At 38.6% G+C, this 13,799-nt stretch overlaps 2 protein-coding genes across 2 annotated transcripts; both read right to left on the bottom strand.

Moving 5' to 3' along the window:
* Positions 1-4,710: 4,710 nt before the first annotated feature.
* Positions 4,711-6,279, bottom strand: MELLADRAFT_117274 (uncharacterized protein; the record flags this gene model as incomplete). Its single annotated transcript, XM_007412978.1, has 2 exons — positions 4,711-5,068; positions 5,151-6,279. The coding sequence occupies one exon, from the start codon at positions 6,209-6,211 to the stop codon at positions 5,189-5,191; it is 1,023 nt and encodes a 340-aa protein (XP_007413040.1).
* Positions 6,280-11,411: 5,132 nt separating this feature from the next.
* MELLADRAFT_109099 (uncharacterized protein) lies at positions 11,412-11,893 on the bottom strand (the record flags this gene model as incomplete). Its single annotated transcript, XM_007412977.1, has 2 exons — positions 11,412-11,600; positions 11,684-11,893. The coding sequence occupies 2 exons, from the start codon at positions 11,891-11,893 to the stop codon at positions 11,412-11,414; spliced, it is 399 nt and encodes a 132-aa protein (XP_007413039.1).
* Positions 11,894-13,799: the final 1,906 nt, after the last annotated feature.

Here is a 13,799-nt window from a genome sequence, read left to right as displayed (position 1 = left end):
GCAATCAGTCCTGGATCTCAGCAAAGAAATGGGAGTACGTACAAACCACTCAAAGTTTGCGGACTTCGCTGATGAGCAGAAGTATCTCGGGTTCATATGGAACGGCGTCGAAAAGATGGTTCGGTTACCAGAGGAGAAACTCCAGATGAGGATAGCGCAGATAGAATCACTTCTAGCGGGAGAAAAGTGGAACCTAGAAATGATCGATAGCTTTGTAGGACAGTTGGGACACATCCTCCACATTATCCCTCACATGAAATGTTACATGCGAGAACTGTACGCTTGGAAAGAAACCTGGAAGACACGCCAAGCAGTAAGAGAAGTGACAGAAGGGGTTCGTAGGGATTTAGAAGAAGGGTTAGATGTTTTAAAGACCTTTGAACACAGACGAATCATCCCATCTCCAGCGCCTGAAGACATTCGATGGGTTGGCGACGCGTCCCCGGCGTACGGGATAGGTGTGAGGATCGGAGATCTTTGGGTGAAGTTCAGGCTGAAACAAGGATGGGAGACGGACGAGACGTGTCAGACCCCGAGGAAAATAGCCTGGATTGAAACAGTCGCCGTCCGGATAGGCCTATTAATGATAAAGAAACTGTACCCAATGAAAGGACGCTGCTTCATCGTCCTGACCGACAACACCACTACGGAGGGCGCCATAAGAAATAATCGATCCAAGGACAAATCAGTTAACAACGAGTGGAAACGTATTCAAAAGATCCTGACCTCGGAACACTGCTCCATCCAGCAGAAGCGTGTAACCTCGGGGGATAATATTGCAGACGCCCTATCAAGAGGCATAACGACAGACGTGCTCTGGCACAACGAAGTGATAATCGCCTTACCGCCAGATCTCGAACCACTGCTGCAGCAAGAATGCTAGAGACCCCCTGGAGAGAGAAGTTAAACGCCAAACCACCTAGAGAGTTGATCAATCGGATCCCACACTTTGTCAGGAACGAGAACCACGTACTGACTCCTCCCAACGACGCAGTCCAACGTTTGATGCTTTACGGAGGGAGTTGGGCCCCGGAAACCTTACTTCAATACAACTCTGGACTATCGAAACTCATGAAGTTCGCCGAATCGATCGGAGCGTCTCAAAACCAGGTACTGCCGCTCACCGAGAAATACCTGTTGTCATTCATTCAGTGGGCAGCCCCAAAGGTGGAAGGAGAGGAAAGAACGAACCAAGAGATAAAACCGTCTACTATTGAGTCCTACATAGCCGGGATGCGAGCTTGGCACCTATTTCATAACAAATCCTTCCCCATGATCGACCAACGATTGCTAAACGCTTGCCTGAAAGCTGCGAAATTGCTAGATACGAAGAGGGTTAGTAAGCCACCAAAGAATCCAGTACAAGTCTACCACCTAGCAATGCTGCTAAAGCAGATGGAACAAGAGGATCATGAGATGGAATTGGTGGTAACGGTAGCTTTGGTAGCTTTCTGGGGGATGGCTCGGCTGGGAGAGCTAGTCCCGCTGAGACCATCGAAGACCATCCTGATAGATGATGTAACTATAAAGAATGATAATAAGACGGTGTATATAGCAATCAGAGAAGCCAAAACCGCCAAACCGGGCGAAATCCAGTATATAAAACTCACCAGGCACAACTCACTCTTAGACCCGGTTAGTGCAGTGGAAAGACTGATGAACAAACACGTTGCGGAAGGATCGAAAATAAACGAACCATTCTTCACGTACGCAGATGCGGAAGGAACTCGAATCTCGATGAGGAAGCAAGGATATATGGGAGTAATGAATAAAGCTTGGAGCAAAGAGGGTATAACGGGGTTGAGCGGCCACTCATTTAGAGTCGGCGGAGCTTCGTTCTTGTGGAACCAAGGTGTACCGTTGGAGCAGATCATTAGAAGAGGTCGGTGGAAGTCTAAGGCGTATGAAAGATATTTGCGGAAGTTTGATGAGCAAACCATGCAAACCACGGAGGAATGGTTGGCGAAGACCCAGTTGAAATAAAGTTTGGTTGATACAGATATCTGAATTAAGTTTAATTAAATAACTACAGGTAGATGCTCATGTATAAGAAGATCTGCAGTGGAAACACAAACCACACACAGTTCAAAAACTTCTTTTAAGTTTAAGTGAAATTCAGCCGTTAAAGAGAGGGAACACCTCCTACAGCTTAGAAACCCGTGAGTCAGGTAAGGAAGAACACGAGAGTATAAGGAGAGGAAGATCGGGGAAAAGGGAGCCTTCAGCGAAGTGAGTAAACTCGCGCGCCCCGGAGAGAACGGGTCCTAGCGAGCTCAGAGGCTCTCCCGAGCCCCCGAGTTTGGGTAGGCTAGGACCGGTCTCTCAGGAGCTTAGAGTGTCCTACTCAGCTCCGAGACCAGGTCAATACCGGGTTTCAGATCCGGTGTGTAACCAAAGAAAGGTACACACCGAGAACCCGGTGGCGATCCTGGCCTTAGGAGGCCCCCCCCACTCTACCAACAGCTCTAGGAGACTAAGCTCGAGGTAGCGTAGGAGACCTTAAGATCCTAGAGATGACCCGGCCTAAGGACAAGCGGACACAACCCCCTCAAGAGAGATGGAAAGTAAAAAAAAAACAAGATCAACATATCTGGCACATAAATCAACATATTTTGATATTCAAGCCCCATATCCTTTCCTTTTATATGGTCAAGTTTATTCCAATGGGCTCTACAAACAAGCAAGGCACCAACATCAACCCTAACTCTGACAACGACTCCAAAACCAAACAAGCATGTCTCTCATATTCAAAAGAAAGCACCTCATGAACATTAACACTTTGATCTGAAGAAGATTCTGATCACTCAAATCCTCCCAGAAAAGTCACTCCCACTTAACCAGCACCATCAACAAAGACAAAAATCCAAGGTATCCTTGGATGGCAATAGCCTTGGATGTGATGCCTGAGTAAATGATCCAAGGCAATCTTTGGGGCCAAAGAAAGCTTCACATTAATTCCTTGGACACACAGTCCAAGGGAATCTATATCTGAGGATACCTTGGATTTTCCAATCCAAGGTATCTTTGCCAGCAGTGCAGCTCCAACCACTCCAAGTGTACTAGTCAAATCAACTCCAACACCAGGAATAAAACCTTGTGGGTGTGGAGATATTTTAAGACTGAAACCATTGTTGATATGGTAGCCAATAAAGAAGAGAAGAGGACAATTTGCACCTTTCAAGTTGAGCCTCAAAAACACTGGAAGCCATTGTTAGCCTAGATCTTCAAACAAGTAGTAGCTTGATAGAAATGAGCTGAAGTGTACTTACAAAATGTATATCTAAAGCTTATGTATTTAAAATGTTTGCTAGAGTTGTTTTTCAAAGTCTTCATAGTAATAATGATAGCAAAATTATAGCCAGTTTCTATAAGTCATTGAGGTTCAGGATTGGTACTGCCGCCGGTCACTTATCCAAAGGCTGTCCTTTAGATATTCTTCTGAATGGAATACACTTAAGTAAACTGTCTTTCAGGCTACTCTTCAGTGTTGGTTTGATAAGTCATTTTTCTGATTGACCTTTTGTAAAGAAGACATTAAATGGTGGTATGAAACATTATTCAAAGCCAGACAAAATAAAGGAGCTGTTCATGACTGTTGGTCAAATTGAATTTGCAGTGTCCAATTCTGGTAACGGTGTTTCTCACAACAACAGACTGTTCTTAGTGTTGCTTAGCGTTGGGTTTGGAGGTTTACACTGTTTAGGGGAAATCACAATTCCGGTTTCACCAAAGCTTTATGACTCAAGAAAGGTTATGCATTCATTATCATTCCAATTTTCTTCATGTTTTAAATTTATTCAATACCATATTCCGTACTCAAAGTGATTCTGGTTTAACCAGTGTACCATTCATTGTTCAACATTTCAAAAATCTATCTGCTTGTCCATGGGACTGATGGAATCATATCTTCACTCCAGAGGCCTAGTTTTTCTTTCATTCTCAAAACTGTTTGTAATTGCTGAGGGTCTTTCTCCAACTAGATCATGGTTTTTATCATGTTTTCACACCTCATTCAATAAACCATTTCCTGGGAGTTCTCTCAGGTCTGGTGGTGCTACAACTTTAGCACAATCAGGTGCTTCACTAAAATTAATTCAATTTGCTGAGCATTGGTCTTTGGAAGCATTTCGTATATATGTTTGAGGCCATGTTTCTATGAAATTACCAGCTTCTCAAAATAATTATGGATTCTTGATAAAATCTCAATTGTCCTACCTTTCAGGGAAAGAAAGAGAGTATTCATTCATTATATCTTTGGTTCTTAATAGATTATCATATCTTGGTTATTTTGGACATCAGTTCCTGAAGCTCTCTGGGGTTCCTTTCTATAAACTATTTCTTCCTCCCTTCTTCACCACTCTTCAGTGTATGTTCTTTTGATAAGTGAGTCAGAGAGGGTGATGGTTTGTTTGGATGTTTTAATTTTACAAAAGCTTTGGCCTAGCATCATTTGAGTTGGTCAGTTTGATATCTGTAAGTACCAAGTTGATATTTCCACCCAAAAATAAGGAGTCTGAGAAAGCTTGAAAGTATTGAGACCAACATGGATTTGAGAATATTGGAAAGACACTCTGGAAAAAATTATTCAGTGCCCTTGAAGGGTCACCTACCTCCTTAAGCCTTGTGGGCTTCAGAACCAGCTTCTGCACTGGTTCTCTCAACAACCATCCCTTTATGAAACAGTTAGCGTTCCAAAAGACGTTTGAGATTGATTTTATTCTTGAAATCTTTACAATCACACAAAGAAAAGGATTTTTTAGTAAGAACAACATACCATCAATTTTTTTTAGATTTTAATCAAAATCATTTTCAGGCTACAACAACAACGCATCAAAAAGAAGAAAAATAGAAAAGAACAAGTACAGGTATGTAATGGAATCAGGTTTTTTGTTGAGAGAAAGATATGTTGATAAGAGAAAGAGTGATTGATTGATTTGATGAAATGATGAATGAGCAGGACATCATAAAAAAACAGAGGTTGTTGAAGTGAATAGAAAAAGTTTGAGTGATAATTGAGAAAAATGAGTCGAGTGATTTTAAAAGGACCTGTTTCTGAGAAACTAGAGATCTGGATATAACACATAAAAAATTATTTTACATGAACCTCTGATTCAAATCTGATGAATAATGAAATGAAAAAGATGACTCACAAGAATCTTTTTCACCAAATCTTGATGTATTCTGTTGTTTATAAGAAATTTTTCATAACTTCAACAGCTCCTTCAACCCCTTTCCAAGCATCACAAGAATACCTAAAAACCAATTGCATTTGTTCATCTATATCTTGATTAGGTCCACATCTACATTTATGTGGTGGTAACCAATCTTGAATTGATTCACCTTTCTTAATATCAAAGAATTCAACAAAAAATTTAGGATTAATTAAATCAATTTCTTTTTTAAGTTGCTTAATATGTTTGATCATCAATTTGATTTCTAAATCCCAATTATCTTTTAAAATCAATTTCTTCTTTTGAAAAATCAATTGAGATTTAAGTGAAGTAAATTTGATTCGATCTATAATTTCTTGTGGTATTTTTTGATTTAAATCTTGAATAAGTTTTAAATTTGTTAAATCGATTAAAAATTTCACTTTTAATAAAACTCCAGCCACTAAACTAGAAATCAAAGGCATCGAACAAAGTTGATCAACTGATTCGAATACATCATAAGTCGAAACTTTAGGTCCCATTGATTGATGAGCAAACAATCGACTAAAAGGAGAAGAAGGATCTACTTGCATATTAATTCTACCTCTAACATAATCGTAAGCTTCTTGATCTTGTTCTAATCTGATCATTAAGAATGGTACTAAATCTCTTGTTTCAATAGTTTCAACCGGATCTAAACCAATTATACCGGTAGAAGATTTCACAATGATCATTCCATGTTCTAATGCTTCAGAAACCGAATCTTTGGTGTGAATCTTCATTAAACTATCTATAAGATTAGATCTATAGGTAATATAAGTTGAACGTAATGATAAAGGTGCAGTATTGAAGGATGGATCGTTTGGATGTTCTTGAATGGCTTCTTCTAATCTCATTCTTGATTTCTTGATCGATTTACAATCTTTTTTGTGATTCGTCCAATCTTCTCTTTGATGTGTTTCACTACAATATTGTTGAACTTTACAACCAGTGCATGATTTGAGATCTTGGTTTGAAGGACAACGAGCGCATCTTGGGTTAAGAAGTGAAGGCTTGACCATGATTTTGTGATCGACTTGTGATGAAGTCTTTGAATGAGTTTCTGAGAAGTGAATCAAATGGAGAATGTGTAGAAAGTGAAGTATTTTCAAGAGTCAGGGTCGTTCTAGTTGGTTTCGAAGGGGTTTTATGTAGTTTGCTGATTACTTTGTGTTTGGTTGGGGTGACGGTTGATTCGACGAATTTGAATTATCGAACCACTTCAACCTCACTATAACAACTCTCCCTTCGACATTTATCTAATTTGGTTTCCCTTTCCAATACCAAACACGTTAGAGCAACATCTCTCAAAGGGAAACAAGTCGTGTAGATCTATAAGCTGCAGTAGCATAGTCCACATCTCTATGTAGGTCTGGACCGTCCACGTCTTGGTGGATGTTTGAGTGGTAATCTTCAATTTAGATTGATTAAACATCTTCTTAACTCAACATTCTTTATTCTTTCTTCACATCACACTTGTAAAGAATCTGGTTTCAACAAAGGACTTGGTTTGGTTTTGGCTTGGGAAGATAGCCATGACACATAAATTGGCCCATCCATTTCTCTCGGGTACGGGTACTATTAGGACTTCTTTTATTTTAGGAACTTATCAATAATCCAATAGTTCCTTAAGTGCCCCTTTTTAGTTAGCACGATGAAAGAAACCTTTATCTCGTAAAGGACTGGTCTACCACAGTAGACGATTGTTTATCCAAATACGGCTAAACTGGCGAATACTATGTGTGGTGTGGGGGGGCCCCCCGAGGAAATATAGGGTCTAGGGTATAACCCTTGACCATTTACTCCTCAGCGGCGAGACCAGAACTCAGGAGACTCGGGCTTCTCAGCACCGGGCTGGTGGGTGGGAGTCAAAAAATTTTTAGGAGCTTAGAAGCTCTTAGAGAGTCTAATAGATTTGGTACCGAGAAGTAGCGGATAGAGAGAAAGCGGAGATGTGGAGTGAGAGACTAGGGAAATAGCGAGTGGTACACCAGGGGGTAAACCTACGGCAAGAAAACGGTTTTCGAACCCGTTTTCCTGCCGTCACGGTTTTAAACTATTTGCGTCGTTTCTGAGACGATTTCAGATGGGACCGCACAAACACGGTTCCCATCACTGTTTTTGGCGGTGCAAGCAAACCGCCTCGGTGACCCCTGAACACAGTCCCTGGAACGAGGCCTGGAACGTTCTGGAACGTTCCTGGAACGTTCTGAGGGTACGGCGTAGAATTTGCAAAAAGGGAGACTTGGACACAGGCTCAAAACCAATGAGCGCAGAGCATCCCCGAGCCTTCCACCTCTGCACCATAGGGACCACACTGCCAGATCCCCTTGTGTCGAATCAATATGATTTCAAATTGTCAACCAATTCATAAAACTTAGATTCAAAAAAACAAGAAAGGTGAAAGGGGTAGGAATTGGATGAGGACTTTAAAAAATGGGGAATAGAAATTGAGTAATTGGTAAACCAAATCAGAATTTTTAGAGAGAAAGATAAGGAATCTTTTTTGGGGGAAAGTAAAGGTAGGATGAGGTACACAAAACAAGGATTCGATCCTGAGTTTGATAACCGAGTTTGATCAGTCAACGAAGTAGGTAATTGTATAACTCACACGAAAAATGTTTTCTTATGTGAAGAACAAAACTTGAAGATTGAAGAAATCAATATGAGCAAGGACAACATGTTTTTGGTTTGTTTTTGAAAGAAGTTCATATACCAACATCTTAGTATTAAAAGGATACAAGATCAAGCGGATCACAACACAAGTACAATTATAAAATCTGAGTATGTAGATGTTTTTGCACGTGCTGCTTGTGAAGGACAATGCCTTTTTAAAGGTAGTGCTTTGTTCAACACATGGTGATTCAGATTGATTGTGACCTTATCGGTGGCACAATCAATCAGTGTGAGTTGAGGTGAGTTGTCTTTTTGAAACATAACTTTCATCCGTGACCGTTTTCATACGGTCACTGTTCATATATTGACAGTTCTTGAACAAACCGCTTCACCACCGCCTCAGCAGCCGTTCTCAAACGGTTGCTGACATGCAGCTCGTTCAAGAAGCGGTGGTGGAATGGTGTCCGAAACGGTTTCGGCGAAACCGGTTCCACACCTTCCTGGGCGGTTCTTGTGACGAAACCTTTGAAATCGTCACAGGAACCGGCCGAGGCCGAGGACCATTACCCCCTGGTGTACTCGAACGGTAAAGAAGTGAAAATCTTTCCGTGTCTATTTCCCAGTTCCCTCAACGTGTCCCACACTCCTGTATGTTCTCAAACCTAACCGGGTGTGTAACATGTTACATTACACAAATCCTGCTACTTATCCTTCCCCTGAGAAATGGACTTCTGAGTACCGTCTCAGGCTTTGGGAACACATGCAATAAGCTGGATTGATGAGATCTGCCCCACAAAAGAAAAGAGAAAGAATCCTGAGTTACATACATATCCCGAGACCCGAACGGTGGCTTTTCTTACATTTCACCGTGCGCAAGAGGGGACAGCGAGCACATTTTTTCTTCTTTCATGGCACTACTGATGATAACTGAAACATTCGAGCAAGGTTCTATGAAAATGTTTGATCTCATCATAGAATGGGAAGTCGGCAAAAGAAAGCACAAATATCACTTCGCCCTTGACCCTCAACCTTTCAAGATCTTGGGAAGGGTGTCAAAACCTTTACATCAACAACCTCTGTTCTATATCTCTTCAATTTTCAACCAATCAGAACTTTTTCCCTTTTATGATGACCACTTGACAGATCTTGATCAAAAATTGACAAACAGAGAGATTTCCTCTTGAGAATTTGTATGGAAAACAAACCAGATTGGTCCCACAAGATATACAAAGAGAGCCATCAATCTCATAATCTTGGCACCACTCCGGATTCCTCAAGATGTCAAGTACAGTGTATTGAAGGAGGGGTAGTCATTTGAGCCTTTTTTGTCAACTTCCCAGCCTTTGATGACATCCAACATAGACAACAAGAGATATCCTGAAATTTAATGTCAGGAACATTGTCATGATACCCTGGAAATTGAAATGCTCCTACTGGTAGGCCTGTCAAACAACAAAGCAATTTTGGCAAAGAACAATGTCAAGGTACTTGTTGAAAACCTATAACTGTGGAAAAATTGATGTTCTACCAAGAACATGACAAATTGTGAAGATTTGCAGACTTTGCATATTCAGGTTGAACTTGTAAGTCTAGTCTATGGTTCAAGTCATCAAGTGGGTCAAACATTGTTGGATTTGAGGACATCTGTTCTTCATTACCCCAAGACCATTTAAAATACACACATCTGCCTCCATTCATCTAAATGTTGTCTGCAGGAAAAGGGGAAAAGAATTGACCTCAAATATGACGCTCAGCCAAGGCACATTCCTTTGCAGCTCCTTTGGAAGGTAGATTTGTCACTCTTGAGGCTCATCCTTATTCAATATGAAAGGCCTTCATAATTCACAGGATCATTCAAGGCTCTCAGTAGGTAATAGATCTCAGAACATTGTGGTGTTAGTAATCACAAGATCTCAGATGCTATCTGTACGACCTCCCATTTTTTGAAAAGAAAAACATATAAGTAAAAATGGCTCCAACAAGGCCCAAAATGCAGGTACAAGGAGAACCATCAGTCTCTCAAGTCATCACATCCAAACTCAATTCATGAAGTATCATGAACTTTTTTTTTCAATGATGAAAATGGATTTCAATTCAGTAGCTTTGGGAGTTGGAGAACTTGACCACAAGTATAACTATTTGCTAAAAACACTATAGTACTAGTACACCTGTGGCAAAAAGAAATCTCATAAACTTAAAGTGTCCTTAACATACCTCATTCTAAGAATTCTTACAACATTCAAGCACCAATCATTATATTCTGAGGGTGCTTTAAGATACAAATCAAATGGGAAGGTAAATCTCATCAAAGACCGGATATCATATTTGGAAACATTGGATTTGTTATCAATACTTAGGGCACATTCACTTAAAGAACTTCTGACCAGAAATCACATTCTGTAAATTTCTTAATGCAAAAATGAAACATGCACAACCAAATAGACACTTTAAATTTTGCAGAATGTGATTTCTCACCAGAAATTGCTTAAGTGAACACACCCTTACTGACCATTCAATTCTGGCCCATGATGCACTAAGACACAACAGTATCATCAGGCATTTATGGCACACTGAAACTAGGTGAGCCAGCTGGGTGGAGCCATACTGTGGTGTGCCATACATCAGTCTGAGTGTTGAAGTAACTTGATTGAATCCCTACTTAAGACAAATTAATGAGGGACTTTTCACTGATGCAACACTCTTTGCACAATACAAACCCTTTCCATCCTTTGTTCTCTTGAACTTGAAGCAATTTGATAACTCCTTTATTGGTTGGTATACACTCTGACACACAGTAATGTTGTACACCAATGATCTGGTGAGCTTGTCTGATTGTGTATGCAAAAACTTAAGAGAGTCTATCTGCTCCTGAGAAAGCCTTGAAGGATTTCTGAGTTAATAAAAAGCTGTTCAGAAACCAAAAGAAAACAAAGAAATCAATCAGATTTCTTTCATTTTGATTCTTAATATCATTTAGATTACGGCTACTAAACATATAAAAGGCATAAATATACAAATTTGTGTTGCACTGAGATTTAATACAAAAGTATAAAACCTGTTAAATCCAATCAAAAGTGACAGGTCTCCCACAAGACATTGTTGAATTGTGTCCAAAACCAGGTTTAATCTAGTTTTGGGCTCTCAGATTTTACTTCGGGTGCATCACACAGACAAAGAATTCTGCCGTTTAATCCTTTAATGGCTGTATATTCTTTCATAAGCTGATGATCACTTTGGCAAAAAACCAAAGCTATTGTATGTCTTTGAAAAAGCATTTAAACTTGACAAGTACATTTTATTCAATGATTGTCAATGTAAGAGAATTTGCCATGAAGAGGTGAAAAGAAGACAAAAAAAGCATTGATTTTGAAAAATGAGGTGGAACTTATAAACAAATGTATAGATGTAAATAGTTGACCAAAAACATCAATGAAGACAGATACTTCAATTTTCAATGAGAAAAAAACAGATGGGATTTCATAGAACATCTTACTCAGAAAAGACATTTTAAAAGAATATAAATAATGCTAAGATGTACAAAAAGTCAAAAGAACTCTGCTTTTGTTTTGCAAAACAAAAAGATGAAAGGAAAAAATCTTATATACACTAGATACATTCAAGTTGATCTGGATTGATTGATTTTAAAAGGTCAGAAGGAGATTGATGAAATTGATTTGAAGTTTTAATACTTCTAATGATGGTGATTGTATCAGAAGAAACTTGTTGATCATTTGAAAGGTTTTCATTTTCATTTGATAAACTTAATTCAGATTGTGTTTTGATGACTACACTTGGCTTTGTAAAGAAGAAGCAAAAAGAATGTTAAAATAAAATCAGTTGAAAAGTTGATGTTTTCATGAAGGTTTTAAAAGACCTACACTTGCTTTAAGTTTGATGGTTATATCACTTTTGAGCATTTCATCGAAAGATGTGTTGGAATTCAATTCATCAAGTTCAAGTTTCCATTTAGCATGATCTTCTAAGCTTTCTTGATGATGATGAAGATGAGCTTGTTGTGGTTGTTGTTGATTTGATTTTTTATCTAAAAATTTAGTATAATTTATCAATTGATTTAACATCCAACACATCATTTGCTTTGGATGGTTCTAAATCGGTTTATCCTTCTTTTACAAGCTCACTTCCAATCGATCGATTTAATTTTCTTGGATTTCGTTCAATTTTCTTTTCGATGATGAACTTTGAAGAACCGATCAGATCTTTCAATCATCTTTCCTTCTCGTCATCTGGATTCTGCTTCTTGTTTCTCTCTCTTCCTCTCCCCAATTGATTGATGATATCCTTTTAGGTTGAATCTTATCTTTTCATTCAAAATCATCACATTTTCAATTTTCTGGTTTTCTTTTTTTTCCTTCTTCTTCTTTTTAATTGAACTTCATTTCAAGTTTCTTATTTCTTGAATGAAGATCGATATCAGATCTAGAGATTTAGATCTCAAATCCCTTGACACTTTTAAGTAAGTTTAAATTTCCTTTACAAACCACCCTCACCTTTGATTTACACGCGTAAAAGTTTTGAGTTTCATTCAAATTTCTCACATTTTCTTTAACCCTTTTACACACCAATCTATATATTTAATTTTTACTTTTGCTCTTCTCTCACATATTTTATTATATCAGAAGAATACTCTTACTACGATCAATTCTGAAGTGATACGAAACTTCAAGATCGAAAGAAAAAGAAAGAACCGATCGGGAAGTGACGATTGGATTTTCAAAAGAGAACCGATCGATTATCGCCATCAAAAAAAGTTCAAGATCGACTGTTTTTTTTTATCTTTTTTGCACACAAAGAAGCCCCTTCAATTGACTTCTCCCTATTGAAACAAATCAAGAACTCCACATTACATTTCTTTAAAGATAAATCAACATGACACGTAGAAAATTAAACCCTCCAACTTCTTTGAATTTAACAAAAACAATCAATTCAAATTATGATCAACTTCATTTTCATTTAGATAAATTTCCTTTACCCATCTTACCTCCTTTGATTTATCTTTATCAACCTTCATATTTAAAATTTAAAGATTCGAAATTACTTATCAAACATTTACCTAACCTTTAAAACAGAATCCTGGTCTGAGTTTTGACTTCCTTGGGTTTTATTGATGGAGGTGAAAAAGATATCTTGAGGTTATCGAGGCTTGGTTGTTTTTATCTTTTAGTTCAGTTTCTTAACTCGTGTTATTTGAATTTGTTCTTCTTAATCTTAGTCATGATGATTTCTTTGGTATACATATTGTAAAATCTCTTTTTTATTGATATCTTTCTTGTTTACTTGATTCCAGATGTATTCCTTGTGTCTTTCTTCTCTTTATTTTCAATAAATAAAGTCTTTCATCAACTCAGAGTTACAATTTATCTTCCTGGGCTCTACATAAATCAACCTTCACTCTATGTGTAAATGTAGTTGAAGAAGCCATTTTGCTTGTAAAAGAATTTCTTTTCCCCAAAAATCAGTTCACAGCGCTGTTTTGTAAAGTTGTCCCGCTTCTTTGTTCCCACAAAACAAGGCTTTGTTATCTAGAAGTAGGAATAGAGCTTGCCATTGGCCAATTCTTGCCTAGACTCACGGAGAGACACGGTCAGGTAGAATTTCAGCTAGATGATGATTACGTTTCGGCATTTGGGAACCAAGACAGACAAAACCTACGCGGAGGCTACACAATCCAAAGGGTCTTGGTGCAGATGCAAGAGCTCTATGGGGCAGCCACCACTCGATAAGCATAGATAAGATCAAATTAAGATATATTCGAGTCAGACAAAAAACAGTACTATAATAAAGCGGGAAGAGAGGGATGATACGCTGTTCTCAAGAGATAAGTGAAAATCCCCTTTTACAACCGCTAATGATAAGAGATTTTTGATGGGTAGTAGTAAAGAGATATGATGGGGAAGTGGAAGTTAAGAACAAAAGACAAACAAAGCTAAGCAGTCGACAAGAACTACAGGAGAAGTTGAACCAATTGGCGAGTCG

The sequence above is a fragment of the Melampsora larici-populina genome (genome assembly GCF_000204055.1).
Source record: "Melampsora larici-populina 98AG31 unplaced genomic scaffold MELLAscaffold_34, whole genome shotgun sequence".
NCBI lineage: Eukaryota > Fungi > Basidiomycota > Pucciniomycetes > Pucciniales > Melampsoraceae > Melampsora > Melampsora laricis-populina.
The sequence above is the reverse complement of the archived record's forward strand: the minus strand, read 5'-3'. Positions and strand labels throughout refer to the sequence as shown.